The following is a 27,104-nucleotide window of genomic DNA, read 5'->3' as shown; positions in this document are numbered from 1 at the left end:
TAGTAATAGTAGTAGTAGTAGTAATAGCAGTAGTGGTAGTTGTAGTACTACTTCCGGAACCTAATAGAGTTATTAGAGCTATATATCAGTGTCACACCCAGCGGCTAGTCAGAAAGAAGTGCTAGCATTAGACCATGAGTAATGTGAGTGAAAACATATTGACATGCTCTGTTTGTGTTACTCTGCAACATTTCTTTGAAAATGCTATACCTCTTGTGCAATTTCTGCTCTTTTTAATTGACACAGTGAATAATCAACACAACATAACATATAAAGGCATTTTGTGACAAGAATATTGCATGTAAAGATGTTTCACACGATCAAAAGTCATTTGTACGTTATCTGAATAAAATGCATTTCATTTTCTTAAAACGTTCATATATATATATATATATATATATATATATATATATATATATATATATATATATATATATATATATATATATATATATGATATTCTGTTCTAGTGAAAAAACAATATTATAACACATAGTAATTTGAGTGCAGTACAAATAAAAAAAATACACAGAAACCTTTAAGTAGGTTTAGTAGTCACCTTACTAATTTCCTCTTTCAACCCCATGGTAAAACTAACCAAACAACAGAGAGGTCCGAGACTTAGTAATACGCATTGAAATACTGCATTACAGTAAGAATTTCATTTAGGTCCTTGACATTAATACTGTTGTCTTGGCCTGCTCATTGGGGTTGTGGGGATGTTGTGTGGATGTGGAGGCGTCAGTGTATGGGGTCCTGACAAAGGCTGCAGTCAGGTCTCTGGTCGGATTGCAGCTCCAACTGGATGGTGACTGAGTGGAAGCTGTATGTGGTGAAGCAGGACTGGGTCATCTCTCTGAGCACCAGCTGTGGCTCTGAAGAGTCATCTGAGAAGACAGTGATTATTACGTTAACTTATTGGGAATGGTGACACAAGTCAATGTGTACCAGTTTATTCATGTACACATATTCTATATGGCGTAAAGTTTGTGGACAGAGTTCTGGAAATGTATCAATCATTGGTTATTTTAAAGAAAATTCCCAAACTCTGAAGATCCATCTGAGCATCTGTTAGATCTGAACAAACATCTGAGCACCATTTAAAAAAAAAAAAAAAACCCTGAAAGAATACGGCCCAACTGTGACTCTGCTTATAGGAGACCATCCACTAAAGGTTACCAAAACTCTGAAGGAACTAAAGAGATCTGTATCTCAGATGGCAGAAGCTGTTCACAGGACAATCCCAGCCCAGACAATCCACATAGGTGGGCCTTATGTAAGAGTGGTGAGAAGAAAAAAAAAATTTATTGAAAAAAAAAAAATCTATATGAAATCACTCAAAGTTTGCTCAAATTTGGAGTTTGAACAAACGTGGAAAAATATTCCCTTGTCTGATGAGGACACAATAAAACTGTTTGGCTATTTGATGTTAAACCTTTCAGTGAAACCAGCACCGCTCATCACCTGGAAAACACCATCATGTTCACCGCATCATGTTTGAAACTAACAGGCAAAGATTAGGGCATGTCTAATTAGGGCATTACAGAATAAAGGCTTAATTGTAACACTTTATAACCTGGTGCATTAATACAGAAGTCAATTATTGTGGTGCATTCACAGGTATACATGTATCAAGGATTTTAACATTGATCAGATTTTACTTGATCTGATTTTACTTGGAAAACGTAATGCTTCTGTGTAAAAAAAAAATTAAAAAAAGCTACTGTATTTCTCACCTATAGCCACGTGCGCAGAGAGAACAACCTGGTTCATGGTCAGAGCCCAGATGTGGAGGTTGTGCACTGCTTTCACACCCTTAATAGAGAGCAGCCTCTCTTTCACCTCCATATAGTCCACACCTGCCGGTGTGCCTGCATGAGATATACACAAATATCTAAATATATGTCTCTCGTATTATAATCACATGTATAATCTTGCTATAACCAAATGTATAATCATATCAGTTATCATAATTAGGACACATGAGAGTGACACTGAAAAACTGTTCAAATGGACCATGATTAATGTTTACAACTGAAAAGTCCTGTACAAAAATTTCTTCTGAACATCACATTTATTTCCATTTGTAAGTTTATAATCAAGCTCTGATAGCCTCATGGACATACCTTCCATTAAGACCACCAGAATGTCTCTCATGATGGTGATTGTGGTGCCCAGGACAAACAGAGAGAACAGGAAGGTGCAGATAGGATCTGCAATTTTGTACTCTGGCTGCAAGATATAAGGTTATAGGTCCATTAGAAACACATTCCCTATTATTAGGCCTTTTTTACTTCTAATTCAAGTCTGAATACGCTTAACATGACCTCTTACCCTGAAGAAGATGATGAGCGCGCTAACAAGGACACTGACGCTCTGCAGAAGGTCTCCGATCACATGCACAAAGGCAGCTCTCACACTGGCATTTCCCTGTGTCTTCTTCCTGTGCTCTTGAGTTTCTAGACTGTGGTAGTTAGCACTAGTATGGCTATGATTTTTCTTCTTTCCATGGCTGTGGCCATGACCGGGAGAACTAAGTCCACCATGACTGTGACCATGCCCTGACTGGTACAAGGTGAATGCCATTCTACGTGTGATATAGGAAAAAGGAGTGTTACGGCCCGTTCGTTCAACATAAATGAAAAGGATTTTTTTTTTTTACGCCTATTAGGAGCGGAAGAACGGGAGTCTACGTACATGATGTTGGCTATGACAGCACAGCCGGAGGTGATGAGCATTAAAGTGCCCTCAATCTCGAAGTCATCAATGATGAGACGTTCTACTGCCAGGTACACCAACACACCAGTCACCAACCAGATTGTGAAGATAGACAGGAGAGCACCGAGGATCTCTGAGAACACAATAAAATCATTCAGTGGTACAGTAACATTATGATGATGATGATGGTGATGATTATAATACCATACCTGCACGATGCCAGCCATAGTTGAGAGTGTATGTAGCAGGCCTGGATGATAGCCACAGAGAGCACAGGCTAATCAGGAAACTTGTGAAATCCACCAGAAGGTGGGCCGCATCCGTCATCACCGCCAGACTGCCAGCGAAATACCCACCTGTTAACACAACCACCCAAAATGACAAATGATACAGGGCTTAGGGGATAGTGCATAGGATACAGCAGGCTATCAACATTTTCTTCATAGCAAAAAAAGTCTAAAAGTCCAACAAGCATACCCAAGATTTCTCCCACCATGAAGACCAGACAAACAGCTGAGACAACGTAGAGACGTCTCCTCGCCAGTTTTTTCTCCTGTTCCCTGTCCTCAAGAGCACGGCTGCTGTCATGACAGTGCTTACTGTCCTTCTCTAGATTGGACATACTAGAAATGACAGAGGCACAAACAATAGGTGACACACTATAAAAGATATATACTGTAATAAACGTAGTTTGAAGACACACCACCAGGAGAGCCAATGATATCACTCAGGTTAGTCCGTCTATACCACAGTGTTGGTAAATTCTCAAGTTCAATTGTTCAGAAAGTATTTATTCAGTAGGATTAACCATCGTCTGTCTGTAAGGCGATATTTAGTTAACATTAATGGGAGGAGTCTCAGGTGCAATAGCAATAGTGTAATAGTCAGCAGGTATTCCGCTCTATGAGCTTTCAGGACAGAGGACTTTTCACTTATAACAGCAGCAACTGGCCAATGATTAGATTATTAATGAACATCATCATAATACATCTTAACCATTTATTGTGAAAGTCAAACATCTATGAAGAAGTTAGTTCTCTCTTATTTTCTCTCTATTGAAAAACAAAACAAAACAGAAAAAAACATTGCTTGTCATGTCCAGAAGAAACCGGACAGTCCTCTCTGGTGGCAGATGTTAATAAATGTCAATAACTGAGACTCCTTCCATAAACGTTCAGTGAACGTCTCCTTACAGAAGACTGAAGGAGACCTAGTCCTATTTTAATATCCTAGTCATACAACGACTAGATATTTTCATGTGTTAAATAATATATATATATATATATATATATATATATATATATATATATATATATATATATATATTTTTTAATGTTTCTAATGTTTATTATTAGTCTTAGATTGTGTGGAGCATCTGCCATACATGTTCCAGTGGATGACTTGTGATTTTAGAAATGATAACGTATTAAAACAGGGTGCATTAATAAAAACATATCATTTGCCTTTGAGAGTTAACTATTGTCAGAGCCGTGCTGTTAGAGAAAATTAATCCACACCTTCTAACCAATCAGATTTGACAATTCAACAGCGCTGAAGTATGATGCTTATTTATTCATTTTATAGTCGTGGTTGAGGTCAAAATGACTTTTTTTTTTTTTTTTTTTTTAATGTTTCACTAAAAGTGGAACAATGGTGTGATAAACTTTGCAGTTTTTATGTATACTGACCGCAGGCTTTAAAAAATAAAAGTGCAATGTAAGGTAAATATTCCTTATCCAGTGTTATTGAAAGGATTAGGGTTTATAGAACAGAGAGTCAGATTAGATTAGAGATTACTGTAAAAAAAAAAAAATAAATAAATAAAACCTTCTACTGAGATATTAAATGGATTTGTACCTGTTGGGCATTGCTTATTTATTTATTTATTTGTTTGTTTGTTTATTTTTAGTATCAGCTCGTCAGAAGGAGCCTGGTATTTACAGTGTTTCATAACACTTCATATCTCATCGGAAACTGGAGCTCATGTTATCACATCGCCATTAATAAAGCCAGATCTATTTATCTTGATTTATTTATTTATTTATTTATATTAGATTTAGGTTAATGAACCCGATATCAGAATACGGATGTGCTTATAAGTTAAATCGGCTCAGTATTTGTGTACTACTTACTATTTCAGCGTGTCCAGAGTATTTCCCTTAGACTTATACCTCAATTTAATACATTTTTCAATGCCCAATTACCTTTGCAACTCAATCTGATCTCACGCAGAATTCGTGTAGAGGGATGATAGGACTCCGCGATATTCGGAGGAGCTTGAAATTTTTCAAAATTACCACAGATTTTCTGCAGATTTGGGCCCAGATGCGTCGTGTGACATCATTACAACGCGCATTAGTTAAAGCCTTCTTCGATTCACGTACGTCGTACATGAGTACAGCTAAAAGGTGTCATTTACCAACAAACATCAATGCGAAAGACAGTACAAAAACAATTTCATGCAACTGTGATTTTGCTAATTCAAGTAGTTTTCCACAACAAAAGCAGAAAAAATTCAAATTCAAAGCCGCAGCAAAACTAAGCATTTTTGGCAGCAACAATCACAAAAAAACTCAGTGAAATCCCGTACAGACTGGTATACACATGGAAGTCAGAAAATATAATCTTATAAATCCCTGATGTTTAATTGTTAATGTTTATGCATCCCTGATGTTTAATTGCCCCGGACATTTTCACCTCAAATGTAGGCAAGAAAATCATATCTGTCGTTGATTATTAGTGATCATTTACTTTTGTAGTAGTGATGGGGATGTTTTTCAGAAAAAAAGAATGGATGGGTGGAATGTGGAGCTTCACAGAGCTTCACATTTTCAGAATAATCACCACCACCACCACCACCACCACCATCCACACGACCCGTATCTCTCTGTCTGTCTCTCTCGAGCTGGAGAGGTGTGAAGATATCCTATAAAAATAGGCCTATTTGACACATAGCAGGTTTTAGTCCCAAAAAACGGCTACTCCGTCTGCCTCGATTGTGAAAAGTCAAAAGTGAGCTCAGGTCAAGGCTAATAAACAGCTCGAAATTTCAACACACACACACTCTTAACAAAAAAAAAAAAAGAAAAAAAGAGGACATGCCTTTAAGATGGTATTGATGGTGTGGGGGGGTTTAAGGAATTTTTCAGGTTGTCTCATCAGTGCCACAATTAATTAAGTGTTGGAGAGGTTAACGTTAAGTTCTACAAAAACCAAACAAAATTGAAGTCCAAAGTGAGCTAAATTCTGAGTTCAAATACAACTAAATGAATATCTTCTTCTCAAAAAGGGGGGATCAGGTCAGGATTATACAAGTGATTTCTGATTAAATGGAATCAAGGATTTTTTTTTTAGGAGTAGGACTTGAACATGCAGGGATAAATACTTAGTGAGTGTGTGTGTGTGTGTGTGTGTGTGTGTGTGTGTGTGTGTGTGTGTGGACTTAACCTAACACATGACTAGCTGCTCTCTTCCCTGGGGTGATGGGGTTTTGAAATTTGCACACTGCTAAATAAAGGCTCGTGTGTAAAAGCCTGAAGCCCCTGACCCTCCTCCCCAATGACTTTAGACAAAGAAAAACATACTTTAGGTTAATTCACCAAATAAACCAAAGAATCAGGATACAAACTAACACACAAGAGGACCTGCGCTGGGTTTCACCCTGAACAGTGCGACTGTGTGCATGCGGTGTGTGCTTTACCTTCCCTGTGTGACAGTGTAGAACCTGGCAGCCTTGTCCATGATTAACGGCTGGTGTTCCGGATCGTTCTTCTTCAGCATGATTAAGATTGATCAGATTGTAGCTTGACTCAGATTGAGGTCGAGTTTACTGTCAGATGCGTTTCTCAAGAAAGGAAAACGAACATAAATAATATATGAATTTAAAAAAAAAAAAAAAAAACTTTTTTCTTTTTTCCGTCTGTTGCTGCGAAGAGCATGCGGCGTGTGTGTGAGTGTGTGTGTGTGTGTGTGAGTGTGTGTGCTCCGTTTGTAACATCCTCAGTTATTGGGAGTGTGTAAATGCTGTGTGAAGCCGTGTGGATGTGTGAACCGTGTGCAAATAATCAGGGTGCTCTCAGCACTGCAGTGTCACTGTGCGGGGTGAAAAAACTGCCCCAGTGCAAAACACCCCACCTGATCTGATCACACACACACACACACACACACACACACACACACACACACACACACACACACACACACTGCCTGCAAAACACCCCACCTGATCTGATCACACACACACACACACACACACACACACACACACACACACACTGCCTGCAAAACACCCCACCTGATCTGATCACACACACACACACACACACACACACACACACACTGCCTGCAAAACACCCCACCTGATCTGATCACACACACACACACACACACACACACACACACACACACACACACACTGCCTGCAAAACACCCCACCTGATCTGATCACACACACACACACACACACACGCGCGCGCACACAAATGCCTGCAAAACACCCCACCTGATCTGATCACACACACACACACACACACACACACACACACACACACACACACACACATACACACACTGCCTGCAAAACACCCCACCTGATCTGATCACACACACACACACACACACACACACACACACACACACACACGCGCACACAAATGCCTGCAAAACACCCCACCTGATCTGATCACACACACACACACACACACACACACACATACACACACTGCCTGCAAAACACCCCACCTGATCTGATCACACACACACACACACACACACACACACTGCCTGCAAAACACCCCACCTGATCTGATCACTCACACACACACACACACACACACACACACACACACACTGCCTGCAAAACACCCCACCTCATCTGATCACACACACACACACACACACACACACACACACCCACACACATAGACACACTGCCTGCAAAACACCCCACCTGATCTGATCACACACACATTCACATACACACTGCCTGCAAAACACCCCACCTGATCTGATCACTCACACATACGCGCGCACGCGCGCACACACACACACACACACACACACATTCACACACACGTACACAATGCCTGCAAATCACCCCACCTGATCTAATCACACACACACACACACACACTGCCCGCAAAACACCCCACCTGATCTGATCAAACACACACACACACACTGTCCGCGAACACCCCCCACACACATGCATATGTGTTGAGTGAAAAGAGTCGGCAAAAAACCTAATAAAACTGTCAGAAACTAAATTACATTTATTTCAAGGCTAAACATGACCAAAAGTTTTAAACACCTTCACACAGTTAACATCCATCCAACCATCCAGTTTCCGTACCGCTTATCATACACAGGGTCGCAGGGGAGCCTGGGTCCGATCCCAGGGAACTTGGGGCAGAGGACATCCTAGACAGGGTGGCAGTCCATCTCAGGGCACAATCACACACCCATTCACACACTGCAGACAATTTGGAAATGCCAATCAGCAACCATGCCATGGACTGGGTCGAGGAAACCGGAGTACCCGGAGTACCCCTGAACATGCAAACTGCTCACACAGGGCAGAGGTGCGATTCAAACCCCCAGCCCTGAAGATGCGAGGCAAGTGTGCTAACTACTAAGCCACTGTGCCCAAAAAAGCTTCATATATTAAGCATTAATGTACATAAATTCTAAGGTGCTGATGCACATTAAAAAAAAAGGCATTACACTGAGTGCTTTACGTTGTTCTATCTTGAATTTATTCTCTACTGGTAAAGTAGGATTCTGACTTGTATCTACTTGATTCAGTTGGATCTAGATTCTTACCACTAGACTTGTTGTATTGTATAGTACTGTTGATTCTGTAGTGCTGCTTGAAGTGTCTGTTGGTCTATGCTAATCAGTTCTCTCAGGTGGTTAATCACGAGTAGTTTCAGTCTCCCTTAAGGTGTGGGCAGGGCTTATTAAGAAGGTTATGTGTTAGAAGCAATGTAAATAAAATATCAAGTTTAGCAGTGTTTATTTCTTCCTGTTCAGTTAAGTGTTACCAGTTCACTCTCAGCCCTATTTTCACTAACTTCACTCCTGACTAGGCCGCAGACATGCGCCTCAAACATATCTCTGTCTGTTGTCACCTCTTACAGAGCTAGAAACTCTCATCCATAGACCAGAGGCCAAACTACCAGTAACCTCATCAACCCTCCTCTGTTGTCTCAAACAGCTGTGGTAGGTGGGCTCTGGAATTGCCAGTCTGATGTCATCTCAGCTTTCTGCCATTAACTGAGACCTGGAAATCTCCACTGGACTCCGCTACACTGGCTGCTCTGTCCTCTGCTTAGTTGTTCTCTCACACTCCTCGAGAAACTGTCAGGGGCAGTGGTACAGGTCTGATGTTGTCTCGGAGATGGTGCTTCAAACCTCTCTCCCTGTCTCATCGCAGCATCTCATCCTTCAAATTCCATGCAGTTACAACCTTCTCATCATTGTCGTCTACCGCCATCCTGGTCCCCTAGGAGATTTTCTTGAATAAATGGACATGCTCCTCAGGCTTTTCCCTACCGAAAGCACCCCTCTTGCTGTCCTTCGAGACCTCAACCTCCCCTCCGACAAGCTCCAGTCCTCTTGCCTTCTCTCTTTTCTACAGTCCTTCTCCTTGACATTCAACAGCTACCCTCCCACACACAAGGGGTAAAAATGTCCTGGACCTGGTCTTCAGCTGCCCCTCTCCAGCTACAGACATCACAGCTACCCCACTCCATACCTCCAATCATCACTTGATATCCTTCACCATCACCCTGCCTATCCTGCCTAAAACCAGCTATTAATACTTCTCTCCCACCCGTCAAAACCTCCACTCTATCTCTCCTCCCTACCGTTGGAGTTAGCCACAGACACTTTCCTCTCCTTACTTTCTTCATCCAAGGACCTCTTCTGCCCTCTATCTTCTAAACCCAGGAAGATCTCTTGCCCTGCTCCTTGGCTGTCGGATGTTTTATGCGGCAATCAGACAGAACTAAGAATAGCACAGAGAAAGTGGACGAAATGAATCAGGATACAAACTGATACACAGATCTTGCCTCTTACCACGCTCTCCTGTGCAAATTCTCATCTGAAGTGCCTTCTGCTAAGACTACCTTTTACAAGGAATCTGGAATCTTCTGCATAACGTCCTTGCAAGCTCCACAACATCTTTTCTTCACTACTCACCGGCTCCTCCTGCTCCATCCTCCCTGAATGCTGAAGACTGGCAGCTCATCGGCTGAAACTTTATCCCAGCAAAACTGAACTGCTGTTCATCCCAAGTGATTCGTCAACTGATTCAGAATGCGTGCAACTGTGCGACGTCTTCCTGAACCTTCAAAGCTCTCCCACACCACCCCGTTGCTACGCTCCTGCCACTGGCTTCCTGTAGCTGTCCGCATCAGATTTAAAACACTGATGCTTGCCTAGAAAGCCAAAAACGGACCAGCACCCACTTACCTCAAAGCACTCATCACACCCCGCACTGCGCCACGCTCCCTCCAATCCTCTGGCATTGCTCGACTGTCCACCATCTCTCAGGGAACAAGCAAGGCATGCATCAAGACTCTTCTCAGTTCTGGCACCTAGGTGCTGGAATGAACTTCCCCTTGATGTCCGAACAGATGAGTCGCTGGCGGTCTTAAAAAGATGTCTAAAGACCTACCTCTTGCTAAAATACTTAAATTAGCGCATTTTTAAAAAAAATTGTCTGTGTCCTTTTGTATATGACCTCCTCAAATGAGTTTTAAGAGTGATGCGATCTTAGTCTGTGACTTAGTGAACCAGTATCAGGATGTATTGATAGAGTCTTCAAAGCACTTCTGTAAGTCGCTCTGGATAAGGGCTTCTGCTCAATGCCGTGAATGTAAATGTGCATTGCATTTGTTTCATAAAATGTATTCAAAGTTATTTAATGAGTGGAGAAATTTGGAGTCCTTTGGACCTGTTGGAATACAGGAACTCTCAGAAGTGGGTTAGAAGCTTCAAATATCACAGACAGCAATGCATCCTTGCCTCAGTGAAATGGAGACATGATCATTTTCTGATGAAAAAGGACCACACGGGATCAGTGCTACATCTAAGAGTCAGTCACCACACACTAGGGATGTAACCGAACATTGATTTTATTCTGAACGAACAGATCTGACAATGATAATCTGATCAAATACACATACAAATAGGACACATACTATTTGTTTTTTTTTAAGAACGCCTGCCAGAAAGGTTCACAGGGCATCTGGTTGAGATTGGAAGTGTGCATCAGGACTGAGATCCTGCAGGATGCAACAAAAAAAGGGTTGCACTAGCAGGTTTTTACGTTCTTGATTGGCACGAGTGAGCAATCAAAGATCGGTGTTGATTTATTAGTAACTACCTGATCAGCTCTGTTCCCTCTAAGCAGCTGGCATGTGCAGTCACACTTCTGATGATGCTCCCATGCAGACAAAAATAGCATTTGTGTTGAACACAGACACAAAAACATGTATAAGTTAGCCAAATGGCGTAACTGCCAGATGATTGCAGTGCAGTTTGGACCATCTACAGGTATACTTGACAGTAACACTTGACAATTTTTGCATTGCATTTTTCAAAGCCAAAATAGAAACACTAAAAAACATAGACAGTGCCGCTACCACGAATAACGCTGCCTCGCTGTGAGCTTAACAAGCCAAGTTGACTGTTCAACACCGCTGTTGATAGCACAGCGGCACTGCAGAGAAATGTCTTCCCAGGCTAGGTGGGTCAGTTCCTCATAACATACACCGTACTTATTTAATATGTGAGCTACAATCACATAAGTAACAAGAATTTCCCCAGCTTTTGTTCAGGTGCGTGGCTTCCTCGCTCTTTATGCTAGGGATATAAGAAAAAATTTGATTCTTTGTACAATTTTTTTTTATATACCAATCATTTAATTTTCCCCGGTAAGCAGAAAAAAATGTGCATTTAGTTAGAAGTCAGTGACAAGTGATTCACCATTTTGAGGATGCATTTGGTAGAAAAAAGCAAATAAAAGATGCATTTAAATGGTTATGGGTGACACAGTGGCTTAGCGGTTAGCACATTTGCCTTTGCCCTGTATGCACGGAGTCAGCATGTTCTCCTCGTGCTTTGGGGATTTCCTCTGGGTACTCCGGTTTCCTCCGCAAGTCCAAAAACATGCGTCGTAGGCTGATTAGCATTTCTAAATTGTCTGTAGTGTATGAATGGGTGTGTGTGTGTGCGCAATTGTGTCCTGAAATAGGTTGGCACCCTATCCAGGCTGTCCCCCGCCTTGTGCCCCAAGTTCCCAGGGATAGGCTTCCCGTGTCCCCGTGTTGGACAAGCAGTGTGGAAGATGAGTGGATGCACGGATGGTTGTGGGTTGTAATTAAAATATGCAACCGTATCAAGGACATTGCTAAAAGATTATTTTTAATGAGCAGCTCCACAAGTCTTTTTTTTCCTTTCTTTTTTTTTTTTCTTCTTCTCCACATCTTCTCCACCTTTCTTTATTTCGTTCAGGAATCCAAACATTTTTAGAAGGTTTCATGGTAAAACGCACAGTGGCAAATAAGTTATAAATTGTGATTACACACACACACACACACACACACAAAATCTTTTTGACTGTTTTGCAGATCCAGTTGATGAACAAAGGATTGATTATACAGTAAACACGCACACCAGATGAATGCTCCAGTCAACAAGCTCCTGGTTTTATATAAAAAAAAAAACAACCCACCACACATTTTAGAGCCATTTCCATTCAGTCAAAAATCTTCGGGGTGCGTCTAACAGAAAGCAAACGGCCCTTTGGGTAAGGATATTGAATTTAGACGAACAATTAACATATTGTTCTGAATTTAGCAATTGATCATTGATGAATGGAATCGAAACAAACAGAATGGAAGAACGGACCTCTTCGTAGACGCATTTAAAAAAAAAAAAAAAAAAATTTCGTGACTGTCACATTACATTAAGATCACAGTAAAATTACTCCAATGGTTTAAAATAACCATATTGCATGGTTTTCATGCATCGTTAGAGCAATAATGCTAAACTGAGCACTGAACTTAAAAATGCAACCATCCCCTGCAGTATTTTAGGAGAAACTACCAACTACAGCACTTCCTTCTCTCTTTCAGACCTGGACATGCAATATTTCAACATTTCTATAATAAAATACTGCAGTTGATTTTAATATAAGATACTGCAATGAAGATTTGTTTCCCACAAGCTATATCTATGCTCCAGTGAATTCACTAAAATTCACTACATACATACATACATACATACATACATACATATATATATATATATATATATACACACACACACAGACATACAAAAATAGTATCACAGCAAATCTCAAGTACTAGTGAGCAGTTCTAGCAGTTGGCGATTTGAAAAGCATAAGAGGAATCTCCTGGATATAGTACAGGTGTAGCTCAAAACAGAACACAAAGGGTCTGACTTCAATATGAGCAAATTAGTTAAAGCTAGCAGGGAATAGTAAAAACAAACATGTCTGACTAACAACATCCACCGTGACCGAGAGGTTAAAATACGTGACGTCAATACCAAACTGATGGTATGCCACTGAATGAAGCGGCGAGTTTTCTGTTGTGCGAAGCCTCCACTCAAGGCTGAGTGACAAAGGTGGCCAAGTACCAGTGAGCTTTTTAAAACATGGCTAGTGTAACATTTGCAAAAAAAAAAACAAAAAAAAAAACAAAACCCCAAACCATGTTGAGTCAAGGCTTCAAAGAGGTTAAGCCACTCATTGAAACCCTATTTCTATTTCAGGACACATCCACATACTGATAGAATGATGGGTAATGGACGACAAAATCAAGTGTTGGGAACAAGCTCAAGACTAAGATACAAAAAAAAAAAAAAAGAGGGCTCAGCAGTCCAGCTCAATCAGAAGGGCTGTAGAGATCACCAGAGGAAGGCAGGCGTACATGGCCACCTGTTACGTTAGGAAGCCGAGAAAGATCTGGGAGGCCGTTGAGGCGAGACCGGAGCTCTTTCCGTACCTGGGTAACTCGCGCCAGCTTGCGCTTGTACTCCTAAAATACACACAAGAAACATGACCATTAGGGGCTATAGATGTAGTACTCGTGTCAAATAGCCAACATAGTAAATGAGATTTATAGCACACAAGATGCTAACGAAAGTGAGAATGTAAAATCGGCGGAATCATTTTTTATAATTGTTAGTCAGAGGGGTCTCTCTTTCAGCTCAGTGACGTCATCTCGCCTTGCAGACCAACTCAATTTTTTTTTTTTTTTTTATTCCTTTTTTGGTTTTTATATGTTAATTTTTTAACATCCCTAAATGTGACATTAAGCTGTATTTAATTTAACGTTATGGTATCCGTGTTATTTATTATGGTATTTTTTATTACTTATTATACGCACGGTGGCGTTTGAAGATTTTGGGACAGTTTGCATACTAACAGTCAAACCAAATGCACCTCCATGTCAATTTTTAAAATTTTTTTTTTTGCTCAATGTTTGCATGTTTGTTAATAAAGTTTGTCAAGTACCTTTTTTTCTTATTTTTAAGGCGTTTTATTTTTACATTTAAGTATCTAAACGCTGTATATACACACACTAACAGATGAATTAATATCCAATTTAATTTCAGCGGTGGAACCTTGCCCCACTTCAGAAATTCAGTTAAACAATCAGCATATAAAAGTTCTGATGCTGCTAGATTAAAACACAAACCTAAAAAAAGGCTAATTAACCATCCATGAAAAAGCACTGAAAGCGTTTATGAAATACTGAAGAATAAACAACTGGCTGATTCTCCGCTTTGTGCTGCACATCATTCCTGTCTTTTAGTCAGTATTTTGATCACTGTACTACTCAACCAACTTTACACTCGCAAAGTGAACCAAAAAAAAAATTAAATATCCTCACACTGCTTATGAAAAGTTGAATTTCTACTGAAGTCATGAAAAATGCAAACTAACGTACATATATGTTTAATAAACTATAATGATCGAGCAATGTTTTAATATGAACTTCATGAGCATGTACATGTTAAACCCATCTCCAAAATTAAAGGCATAAATAAACAGCACACTCCAAAACTGTGTATTTATTTTCATCTTTATTGGATGAAGGATGAAGACAGAATACGCCGAGACCTGCTGAAACCTGCTGAGAGCTGAGGGCAAATGTTGGAGAGTTAATCACATATTAATACATCTCATTAATCTTTATTTGAAATTATACTTACCACCAGAGGTTAAAGTGGACTTTGGAAGGTGCTGGAACCGTTTCAATCAAATCTCACAGCACGCACAGAAAATAACCAAACTCTTACAAAATGTTTAATTCTCACACCAGCACAACCAGCTGAGCGCCCGTGCCCGTGCCGCAGGGAAGCCCCGAGACGGGAATACTGACTGGGGTAACGGACAGCAAATTAACCATAATAACAGATTACTGTTCGGGTAGCAGATTTCAATTAATTCACTTAACTAGTAGTCTTAGCGTATATCGCACTGAATTTGCGTTCACGAGATCCGATTTCACCATGGATTAAGTAGCTAGCTAACCAAATCTCTAAGCCAAAGGAATTTAGCTACATTTACACATAATTTGATTAACAAATTCGGACAAAATGAGGACTTAAAATTCATGTGAACATGAACATTTAGATGAACATGGCCAGTTAACTCACCAGCACTGTTAAAATCTGTTGAGTCATTTTTAAACATTTACATTCCTGCCTATCACTAGCTATCTTTACTTTTTTTTTTTTCTTTTTGGCTATTTAAAAGTTTAAACTAATACAAAGGAAAAAAAACAGCTTGCTTAACCTGATAAATGATAAAACAGCCAGCGCTACGGTCACACACACTGTACGCTAGAGCTGCAACTAATCGATAAAATCTATAATAACGGACTCAATTATGAAATGTCCACCATATATATAAAAATATTTTTTGACAAACAGGTTGTGTTAATGTAAAGTTTTTGTCTGAAGTTTATGTTTGTAACTGTTTGTGGATTCTATTTGAAATAAATGAAAAAAATTATACTGTAATTTTGCCCCCCTCCATCTGATTAATCAACAAAATAATCGGCCGATGAATCGATTATGAAAGCAGTCGTTAGTTGCAGCCCTACTGCACGCTTAGATGTGCTGTATATTTTCTCTCTCAATCAGCGCACTGTACAATCGGCATTTTAGATTGGGCAAACGAACATGTCTGTATGATGATTAAACAACATACAGACGTATAGCTAACACTTGTATATACAGTATAACTCATTTCAAGGTTTTACTTTGTTTATTTCTGATGCTGTGGGCAACCATGTTGATCTGATGTCACTCCATAAACGGGGAAGGAACTCGGATTTGGGAAGAATACCCCAAGTTGACTTCTCTGTTGCGGTTGCATTTCACGTCACAAAAGACATGAGCCCCATTTACTCTGTCGAGAAATAAGGGTTCACTAAGTTGTGCAAAAATAGTAACAGTGCCAGCTATAGCAAATAGGGCAAATGATAAAAAAAAAAAAAAAAGAAAAAAAAAATTTCCGTTAATTAAAAGAACCATTGTTTGCACGATTTGCTGTTTTTGCACTTCTACATTTTCCAAAGTCCAATAAAAAAAAAAATCATAAAAATGATGATTAAATTGCATAATTTTTCAACTGCATTATGTAAGAACAACAAAAAAAATTGTAATTGAGAATCGTTCATCAATCAAAGTTGAAAAAAAAAAAAAAAAACCTTCAAACTAGGGTTGAGCGAAATAGCCCTAGTTGAAAATTTTCTGCATGTTCATGCATGAGTTAGTGCTGCCCTCTAGTGGACAAGAAAAAGCCAACGTTATGGAAAAACAATTCACAAGTAAAAATAACGAGAGGTTGCGAAGATGTGAATGTCTAACATTATGGGAAAGCAGGGAAAGAGAAACGGGGAGTTTACGCACTTCTAGTTTCTGTTCATTCTTGGCCAGGCCATCCCGCTGGCTCTGCAGAAAAAGCGCAAGCAACCGAGTAAGCTGCCGTCGGTCATCGATCTCGGCCGCCAGGCGCCCACTGTAATCTGCTAACAGCATGCAGGTCTCCTCTACCAGTCTGGATAAGCGTTCTCCTGACTCCTTATCTGAGGAAAACACACAGACTGGGCTGAACCAACCTATTAGGTGGAATCAGGCAAAATGTAGCTCACATCCCAATATAGAATATAGAATAGGGTGTGCAAAGAAATAAGGACATGTCACACAAGATAGGGGTCAGCATCTACAAAATCCAGAGGTGCCAACATTGCTAACAAAACAAAAGAAATTTTGAGACGATGAAGGGTTAATTTTTTGTTCTTGTTGTTTCCAGACGTGCACCAAGTAGCAGGAAAAGTTCATTATGGCCACTAATTTAATGGGGAGCTCTTAAATTTTTTTAACCAGCAAAAGAGACCCAAGTCCCACCCACTTGTTTTCTATTGGGTCACAAGACCAGGGCTCATGAATTCACAAGGGAAACTGAACAGAAAATAAAGTGAAAAGAAGAAAATGCGCATCATTAACACCAGGTGTCCTTTCCCTCTTCAGTAAAGTGTGTTTTTTGTTGTTGTTTGTTTGTTTGTTTTTGGCCTGACCAAAAGGTGAAAAAGCATAACAGCACAGTTCACAGGTGTCTCCCACATCGCTGTAACAAAGAGTCAAACCCTTAAAAGCTACGGCTAAACTGTAGATGCTGGCACCTCTGAAAAAGTGTTAACTTCAGCGCTCTCACACACACACACACACACACACACACCTGTGATTCTGTGCAGCAGGGACGAGTCCTGCACCTCTGGGGGTAAAGCAGAGATCCTCTGTCGTAGGGCGGAGTCACTTGAGGCTGCATTCTCCAACTCCTGTAGTGCTCGGATCAAATCCGCTGTCTGAAATAGACCAGATGGTTATGAGTCAGAATAAATGGGACGCACAGACATCATCTGTTGTGCAGTGTTAGACTACAGATGCACTAAAAGATGTTTCTCCACATGGTACCTGTGGTGGATTTGCTGGAGAGCTCTGGGAGGCAAAGTCATCATCTTTCACTTTAATCTCCTCATAAGGTCGCTTCTTGGCCTTCTTTTCTCCATCTAGAAGTTGTGGTTTAAATAAATAAATAAAAACATATACACACATATATAGATAGATAGATAGATAGATAACCTTTCATTGAAATTTTATATATATATATATATATATATATATATATATATATATATATATATATAAAAAAAATAATTTTTCCCTGATGAAAGGACATGTTCTAAACTTCCCTTTTAACATACTGCCATATTTTCCAGACTATAATAACAAGCGCATCAAAAAAAAAAAAAAAAAAAAAAAAAAAAAAAAAAAAAAAAAAAAAAATTTATGCCACTCGTGCTATTCCAGCAGTTAGAGGAGTTTGCCCACTTGTTATTGTTTTCATGGTAGTGATCGTTGTCCATATATGAAGTGAGATGCTTCAGTATCCATCACAGTACACCAAACTGTAGCTAAACTGAAAAACTACTTTCTAACCACAGTGTTGGTACATGCAGATACAAGACGTACTTAGAAACATGCAGAACATACAGGGGCGGCTGTGGCTCGGGTGGTAGCGCGGGTTGTCCACTAATCGTAGGGTTGGCGGTTTGATTCCCGACCCACGTGACTCCACATGGCGAAGTGTCCTTGGGCAAGACACTGAACCCCAAGTTGCTCCTAATGGCAAGTCAGCACCTTGCATGGCAGCTCTGCTACCATTGGGGTGTGAGTGTGGGTGAATGAAACACAGCATAAAGCGCTTTGGATAACAGCGCTATATAAGTGCGCCATTTACCATTTATTTGGTCCTTCAGTACTGCAGTTTTAAACGAGGAGTATTTAACTACCAGCAATGTGTAGATAATTAAGCATGATCCCACTTATTCACTGCTGTTTTCAGTTGTTAGTGTTCAGTGTGTTCAGTGACACCAGACAAACAGAACACATTTGTTTGTCTAAGCTAAAGTCATGCAAAGTAGTGATATTACCTCACTGGCTTCGACTGGCACACAGATTAGACGGACAATAAATATTGCAAATTGTCCACCCATCTATTTTCTATATCGCTTGCGGGGAACCTGGAGCCTACCCCAGGGAGCATGGGGCACAAGGCGGGGTACACCCTGGACAGGGTGCCAGTCCATTGCACACATATTCATACACTATGGACACTTCAGACATGCCGATCAACCTTCCATGTCTTTGGACTGGGGGAGGAAACTGGAGTACCCATAGGAAACCCACGCAGCACGGGGAGAACATGCAAACTCTGCACACACAAGGCAGTGGTGGGAATTGAACCCCCGACCCTGGCGGCGTGAGGCGAACGAGCTAACCACTAAACCACTGTACGCTCAACTGCAATTATATTGAAGTTGTTTTGTGTATTTTACATGAAGCCCTTAAACGTACAGCGGCCCTCGGCAGGTCGTTCATATACTCTTGTACCTTTTTGATCCATAGAAGTTACTCTATAATACGTTTTAATACGAGTAATCAAAAAATAAGCCGTGCGTTATGATTAGTACATGTACTACAGGAAGAATGGCAGACTGCACAAGTTTGAGATGTACTCACGTAGCACTACCGAGAGTTTGTCCAGGAGGTCGCTCTCATACACGGCTCTCTCCTGCCAGATAGACAAAACCCGTTCCAGGTGCTTCTTACAGCCCTCCTCTCCTTCACTACACACAAGGTAGAAATAGGTCAAATCAGTGACTCAGTGGTAGAGACTAAAATTGAATGCATTTTAACCAAACTTTAAAATAAATAAATAAATAAAATACAACAACAAAAACAAAACATCCTGTTGCACAAGGGAAATATCCATCCATCCATCCATCCATCCATCCATCCATCCATCCATCCATCCATCTTCTACCGCTTACTCCTTCTTCAGGGTGGGGGGGGGACCTGGAGCCAATCCCAGGGAGCATCGGGCACAAGGCGGGGTACACCCTGGACAGGGTGCCAATCCATCGCAGGGCACACAATCACTTACACACTCACACACCCATTCATACACTACGGACACTTTAGACACGTCAATCATCCCACCATGCATGTCTTTGGACTGGGGGAGGAAACCGGAGTACAAGGGAAATAAGCGGGAATAAACTCACCTCGAGACATGTTTAAAGGCGTCAACAATAACTGGGGCAAAGTCCTGGGTGAACTCTGGCCCTTTTCTTTTGCTGTTCTGGATGACATCGTTTGCAAGATAAAGGAAGGTCAGTTTACGAGATACCTGAGCTGAAACAAAAATAAAGAGGGGAAAAATAAGGCATACTTCTTCGTAGAACATTATTTGATTTAAGCCTAAAAACTCACCTAAATATATACACGAGAGATTTTCATCACAGTAAAGAAATTGTGAAGTGTCAGGAAGACAGGATATATATTTATAAACCATCTATCATTTACAAAATCATCTCAATAACACCTTAACATTACGTTCTTAAACTCCAGGCCTCGTGGGTGGAAACCTTAAGGGAACAGGCTGCTTGTGGAAACGTTACTAAATATAGAGTGGTGGGTTAGCAGTGGATCTCCATGTTGCTGGTGGGTTAAAATCTCTCAGGATTTAATTAACAAAATAGCTAAATACACACACACACACACACACACACACACACTATAGTAACGACGACTCGGAGACAGATGGTTCCATCGTACCCGCTTCAATGCCATTCCACAATACAGTACATATCCTCGCTGACTAAATGAATAGGCTACTGCTGAACTGATGCTAGTCCTGATTAATTAGGAAATACTGCACAGTTCTCCGTTTTCTAGAACAAATAACAATAGTAACCTTACATTTATTTACATTGATTCATTTAGCAGATGTTTTTATCCAAAGCGATTTACAAATGAGGAAATACAAGCAAAGCGATATATATCTCGCAGAGAACAATACACGTAGTGCTACCCATACAAGATCTTTTAATTGAGTTCTAGAGAAGCAAACTGCGCAGAGTAGAGGTGTGATAGCCAGAGTAAGGTTTTTATTTTATTTTATTTATTATATTTTTTATAATAACGTGGGGTTGGGGTTTTAGGGGTTAGTTACGTGCTCATGGAAGAGGTGGGTCTTGAGCTGTTTTTGGAAGATCGTGACAGATTGAGGTTGGAAGTTCACTCCACCACTGAGGGACAGATAGTGTGAAGGTTCTGGAAAGGGACCTTGAGCCATGCCGAGTAGGCACTACTAAGCGTCGCTCGTTACAGTCCCTGAAAACTTTCAATGCTTCATTGTTAGTCCGTGATGGTTGAAAATTAATTGTCCGTAAAAATTCATAATGTCAAAGTGTTTTTCTCCAGTTTCCAGTTCTGACATCTGCATGGCCCTGTAGTCTTCTAGACAGACTGTTTCAAGCGGCTTTAAACAAATCATTAGTCATGTCTTCTAAAGAGACTGCTTAGGGAACTTGAAATGTCACGAGGTCACAAGATCACGACGGCAGCGCAGAACCACCTAAAAAGAAAGTAACGAAGAACAAAATGTCATTAGCTATAACTTTCTTATGAGTTGTAGTCTGCATTAAAGCTTTCTGACAAAGCACAAACCAATTATAGTGCATCTTCAGGAGCTTTCCAGGCGGACGGTTCAGTAACCGGGAGCAGATTTCGCACAGGGGCTATTATTATTGTTATTTTTTTAATTCATAGTTCAAGTAGGTTTAACAACCAGAAAAAGAATGTACTTCGACATTCCACGTGTAAACTCACTGGCCACTTTAATAGGAACACTTGCTGATGCATGCAATTACTCAAATCAGCCAATCACGTGGAAGCAGTGCAATGCATAAAAATCACGCAGGTACAAGTCAAGAGCTTCAGTTAACGTTTACATCAAACGTCAGAGTGGGGGAAAAAACGTGACCTCGGTGACTGAAAGTGGCATGGTTGTTGGTGCTAGACAGGGTGAGTATTTCAAAAACTGCTGGTCTTGTGAGATTTTCATGCACAACTCTTTTTTTATTATTTTAAAGGTTTACTCAGAATGGTGTGAAAAACAAACAAAAAAAAAAGCCACCTGGTCCTTTTCCGCAACAGCCCATGCGCCTCAACGTTGTGTATTCCGAGATGCGTTTCTGCTCACCACGGTTACCGTGGCGTTCCTGTCTGGCCAAACCATTATCACCTGACCTCTCTCATCAACAAGATGTTTCCACATGTCGAACTTCCCCTCAGGATGTTTTTTTTAATTCTAAAGAGGATCGGCAGTTTCTGAAATACTCAAACCAACGACCATGCCACGATCAGGGTCACTGAGATCACAACTTCCCCCATTCTGATGGTTGATGTGAATATTAACCGAAGCTCTTGACCTGTATCTGCATGATTTTATACATTGTGCTAGCTTATTGGTAATAGACCAAAACTTTGTAAACAAACTTGTCCGGCTGCCATTTCTAGTGCTCTTCTTAGACGTTAAAGATATTATCAAATATATCTCGGTGCCTTCAGAGAGCCTCGCGTGCAGTTGAAAATTGTGCTATCTTCTCCTCAAGAAGTGTCACATCTGCTTCCATTGCTAAAATGGCCACAGCTTTCCCAGCTAACAACGATCATTTTGTCTTCCAATTTTCTATACTCATCCTACATCCGCGCAATCATATGTCCTTACACCACGCAGGGGTGGACAAACGAGTGGCCCAGGTGCGCGGAATAAACAGATTTCATGTCCTGGCTCTCCACTTTTAGGTTTAACAACCAGAAAAGGGAAGACAGATGGTTCCACCATATGCTGCTTCATACAGACTTTTGCAAAACAAAAATCTTCAAGGGTGCAACTTCTAAAACACTCTTAAAAGAAAAGAATAATCATAAACTCATTTGTTACCCTCAGTCTACAAGAATGCACTCATCTATTACATTAGCTACCACTTTCCAGCCTAGTCAGTTTTTTTCTGGGTAACGAAAACATGGGCCTGGGCAGAACACTTGAGCTTTCACCTGCCTGGTAGGCTAGACAATAGATTTCCCATTCCTCCACCCGTGCTTTTGTTTAACTAGCTCAACAGACAGAGAACCTTCTTTTTTTTAAATAAAGTTCAGAGTGTATAGAAAGTGGAAGTGTGGGATTTCAAGGCATCTTTATGGAATTACATAGAGGCAGGGTACATGGGCTCATATATAACACGTCACAGAGCACAGACAGATGGTCACATACACAGGTTATCAGCTGTGTATACGTCAAAAAATGCTTCTGAAAGGCTTCCAGGTTAATTAATATAATGTTTGACTTGACAAATGAAATGTTGAAATGTGTCACCCAGGGAAGCAATCTACAAAGATTGCCAGAAGACTCAGCCTCTCCAAGATACTCTTTTTATACCCAGTCATGTTACTGACCTGCTGCCAGTTAACCTCATTAGTTGTAAAATGTTTCTCCAGCTGTTTCTTTTTAGTAACACTTACAAATCCAGCCTTTTGTTGCCCCAGTCCCAACTTATTCGAGACGTGTTACAGCCATCGAATTCAATATTACCTTATCCCCCCCCCCTTCTACCGTGAATGACATATGGGTTTATGAGATTTGCAAATCATCGCATTCTGTTTTTATTGACATCTTACACAGCGTCCCAACTATTTTGGAACTGCGGTTGTATATCAAACGTCATCACGTTCCCATGTTTTACACACAAACGAAGCGAGCACAGAACGACGGAGTCGGCTGGCGTTCGGATTACCCTGCAGTAGGAACGGGTCAGACTGGGTGTATCCAAACAGCATCGATATCATGACACTATCGACAACACAAAACATCTCTTAAATACGTTTTCACGGATTTAAACCATCATTTAAAAGACCTTTCAATATTTAAACCCATTTAAAGTGTGCCATTTACAACGGAGACGTAATTCATCTTTTAATCCGGCTGTTGCTTTATCAGAGACACACACACGCGCGTGCACGCTTCCCCCAACCGCAATTTTCCTGTCATGTAGGGGGTCTATAATGATCTACTGAGGTTTTAACCTAAATCACCATGTGAGTGACCTCATAAACAAAAATCACACTAGTTTATATTTAATACACAATAGACATGTGTAATGTATTATTTTCCTGCTTAATTTGTGAGGGAAGGTCAGGTGTAAAGAAATACTGACAGATATCGACTACTCCAAGTATAGTAGATAAGTATACCATATAACCTGGATATATGGAGATTGGGAGGCAGATGTTTACCTCACTAGTGTGATTTAAAACCGACAAACCCAATAAATAGTACCAGGCACTGTTTTTGATGGGGCAAAGAGTTCTATAAAATGTAAGCCAACTAATTATCATCATCACTCTTTAATAACCGCAGCTTTTCTTTAAGTCTTTACATAAAAGAGCCGGGATTTGATTCAGAACGTTGACGCATTTCCTTTTGAATCAGAAAGCCAGTCATGGAGCGTTGAAGTGCTGGAGCGATTGAGATACACCTCACCCTCCCCCCGCCCCCTCCTACATGGTTTTAGTATCAGGATTTTAATGATCATGACGTCCCAGTCACTGACTACGTTTACACGGACAGCAGTAATCTAACTATTGACCTTATTCTGAATAAGACAGTATTCTGATTAAGGTGTTTACACGAGTCGCTTTTAGAATACTCCTTTCACGTTCCTGTGTTACATGTTATAGAACGTAGATCGATTAACGGCACACGTCATTACGTCCCCGCGCCACGCCGTCCGACGTTCCCTCTAGAATATCACGTATCGACATACAGTTCTGAGTGTTTTATTTTTAATTTTACGAGCGCTTCAAGTGCAGTTAATTATTTGTCGTGCTGTACGTGCAAATAGACGACTGCGTGAAGCTGTGGGCTGCGTCCCAAACCGCGTACTTACCGTCTATATAGTAGCCGAGATACATGCATTTCTCCTACTATATACACACACGTGTATTTGGCCTACTATATAGTAGGCAAGTACGTGGTTTCTAACGCAGCTGTGCTCTCTTGTTTACCGTCAAACGGTCGAGCACTGCCGCGTGTGTACGTGTCCTGTCGCAAAATGCGGTGAAAACTCCCACACGACGTTAGTGTGATTACGGTGTGTACATGTCTGTAATACACGTGGATAATGCGACTAAAACAGGAGTACTCCAATTGTCTATTCTATTTGTTTACTTCGAGTATGACTTTAACCGGATTAAGGTCATCAATAATCGCTGTTTACATGCAAGTCTCTTAATCAGAGTATCGTCTTAATATCGGATTATCGTCGTCCGTGTAAACGTACCGACTGACTACCTGCTGTGCGCTCATGTGGTCTGATTTTTAGTCTGTGTCTGATGGTTAAGATTTTAATATTTTCATGCATGTTTGATGGATCCTGTAAATGTGGAAAAGGAAAAAAAAAAAAAGACAACAACAAAAAAAATAGTAATAAAAACACACACCTCCGCAAGTTCAAAAAAGCCACAGCAAAATCAAACATTTTTGGCCGCAACGATCACAAAAAAACTCTGAAATCCTGTACAGATTGAATAACACCACAACTATAAGAAAACATTCGGCATGTCATTTCCAAATGGTTGTAGGGAACAGCAAACAATAAAAACAAAACATGACTCCTTACAACACACAGTTTTACTGTTTAACAGCTACTTTTTTTGCACTATCCTCAATGCCCACGTCTCCTAACCCTCATCTTCCCTCCACAGTTTCTCTTTTTATTTCACTGTTTTCTTGTTTCCACACAAAATACTCAGAGTTGCACGACTGACAGCTCCAACCATGTTTTCCTCAAACGAAAGCCGGGGTCACACTGGATGATTTTGGCACGATTTGGTCGTCTGAGACAAACTTTGAGAATCCTAAAAGACTTCTATAATCCTGTAGTCTTTGATCGCTAGTTCGACGTGTTCCCCGACAGCCGATTAACGGCCGTTGCGATCGAATCTTTCCTCTGATTAAATTCTGGCAGAAGATTTGAAGCACAGTCCAGTAGTGTGGCTTCTCCTACTCCGGACGAGTCTTCTTGCGTGCATTTTTCGCGTCTTGACTGTCGTGCAACCGAGATCCTACAGTGTGACATGGCGTACAGCGGTTATCATGCTCATACAGTCTGACAAACAACAGTCGTAAAGGAATATTTAAAATAAATAAATAAATAAATAAATATATAAAATCACACCGTGTGCACCCGGCTTAAGGAATGGTTAGAAAAAGGGACCCGTGTACAGGAAGACACACACGTTTACTGCAGAGCAAGACACGCCGCAGGGGCGGGACATATACCATCTACGCAGCATTTAACTGGACAAACATAATACTAGTACGAGATGACTCATCAAATTATTTTAAGCGTTTCCCCCCGAGAAGTGACAAACTATAAAATTAAAAAGACTGCCAGAAAGTGAAAACAAAACAAAACAAAAAACTATTGTGTGCTAGAATGTCCAGGACACACAAAGAGACAAATACAAAAAGCTTTAAAAACCATTTTTGCGTTCAGGGGCACTTTTAAAGCAATAAACTCACTGCTTCTTTATTAGTAAGACAATAAACTGTTCAATTTAACATCACCTCTGTACAATGAACTGATTTATTTAGTTATTTATTTTTATTGCTACCAAACATCACAGTCGGGTTTAACTAGTCTGATCTAGATAAGTCTAACTTTGTAAGAAATGGTTCATTTGCCATGAAGATACACTGATAAACACTGGCTCACGTTGTTTGCTACCAAAACACTGCACATGTTACCCAGCTAACAGCATTATAAACAATCTAAGGAAGACCCGTAAAGCTAACTCGACATGTTAGCTGGTTATTTGTTGAAACACCTTACAGAAGCTTTAATGTTCTGAATCTGGAGAGCTCATTAGGTAGTTATAGTGCTTGTTATTATTTACACCCCGGACACTGATGAATGGCTTCATGCTCTGTGCTAAGCAGCTAGCCAGCTGTGTTGTCATTGTTAGTAAAGTGCACAAACCCAAACCAGCAGCTTCCTGTGTGAAATGTTCGTGCTGTGTGTAAACCTGTGTGGTGTTCTTACCCTTTTTCAGCTCATTATACCAGACTTTGACGATGGTTTTCGAGTGTTTTCTGTGGTGGATTAACCATAGAGACAGGGTCTGTACACTCTGCTGCGAGTTGCTAAGTTCTGCCAATTTTTTCTCCAAAGCCGACTCGGAGAAAACTGACATTTTCTTCTTAAATGACCTTTTGTAGACTTACCTAACGGTAACAAATTTTAATTTTATTAATTTTTTTTAAAAACAAACAAACAAAGCAAGCAGAAACTCGGGGAAAATGTGAGCAAGTATCGTTTACAACCTTTAACGTCGAACTGCGCATGCGCATTCCTCCACCGTGATCTTAA

General features: G+C 40.4%; 1 protein-coding gene across 3 annotated transcripts; it reads right to left on the bottom strand.

The window, feature by feature from the left end:
- Nucleotides 1–441: 441 nt before the first annotated feature.
- slc30a8 (solute carrier family 30 member 8) lies at nt 442–27,104 on the bottom strand. 3 transcript variants are annotated; one of them, XM_047150456.2, is made up of 14 exons: nt 26,778–27,104; nt 19,893–20,022; nt 19,348–19,454; nt 17,740–17,834; nt 17,504–17,630; nt 16,675–16,850; nt 13,637–13,787; nt 3,196–3,342; nt 2,928–3,074; nt 2,698–2,851; nt 2,335–2,587; nt 2,127–2,232; nt 1,737–1,871; nt 444–887 (listed from the first exon to the last, which is right to left on the bottom strand). In XM_047150456.2, exons 1-14 carry the CDS (start codon nt 26,926–26,928, stop codon nt 742–744), a joined length of 2,025 nt encoding a protein of 674 aa, XP_047006412.1. In that variant the 5' UTR covers nt 26,929–27,104; the 3' UTR covers nt 444–741. The 3 variants fall into 3 exon arrangements, with proteins under 3 accessions (XP_053531294.1, XP_047006412.1, XP_053531295.1); XM_053675319.1 differs by lacking the exons at nt 13,637–13,787; nt 16,675–16,850; nt 17,504–17,630; ... (2 more) ...; nt 19,893–20,022; nt 26,778–27,104 and adding an exon at nt 6,419–6,731 and having other exon boundaries at nt 442–887; nt 3,196–3,341; XM_053675320.1 differs by lacking the exons at nt 444–887; nt 1,737–1,871; nt 2,127–2,232; ... (2 more) ...; nt 2,928–3,074; nt 3,196–3,342 and having other exon boundaries at nt 10,839–13,787; nt 26,778–26,959; nt 27,059–27,096.

This window comes from Ictalurus punctatus, chromosome 24 (genome assembly GCF_001660625.3).
Source record: "Ictalurus punctatus breed USDA103 chromosome 24, Coco_2.0, whole genome shotgun sequence".
Classification (NCBI taxonomy): Eukaryota; Metazoa; Chordata; class Actinopteri; order Siluriformes; family Ictaluridae; genus Ictalurus; species Ictalurus punctatus.
This window is presented reverse-complemented; position numbering and strand designations above follow the sequence as displayed.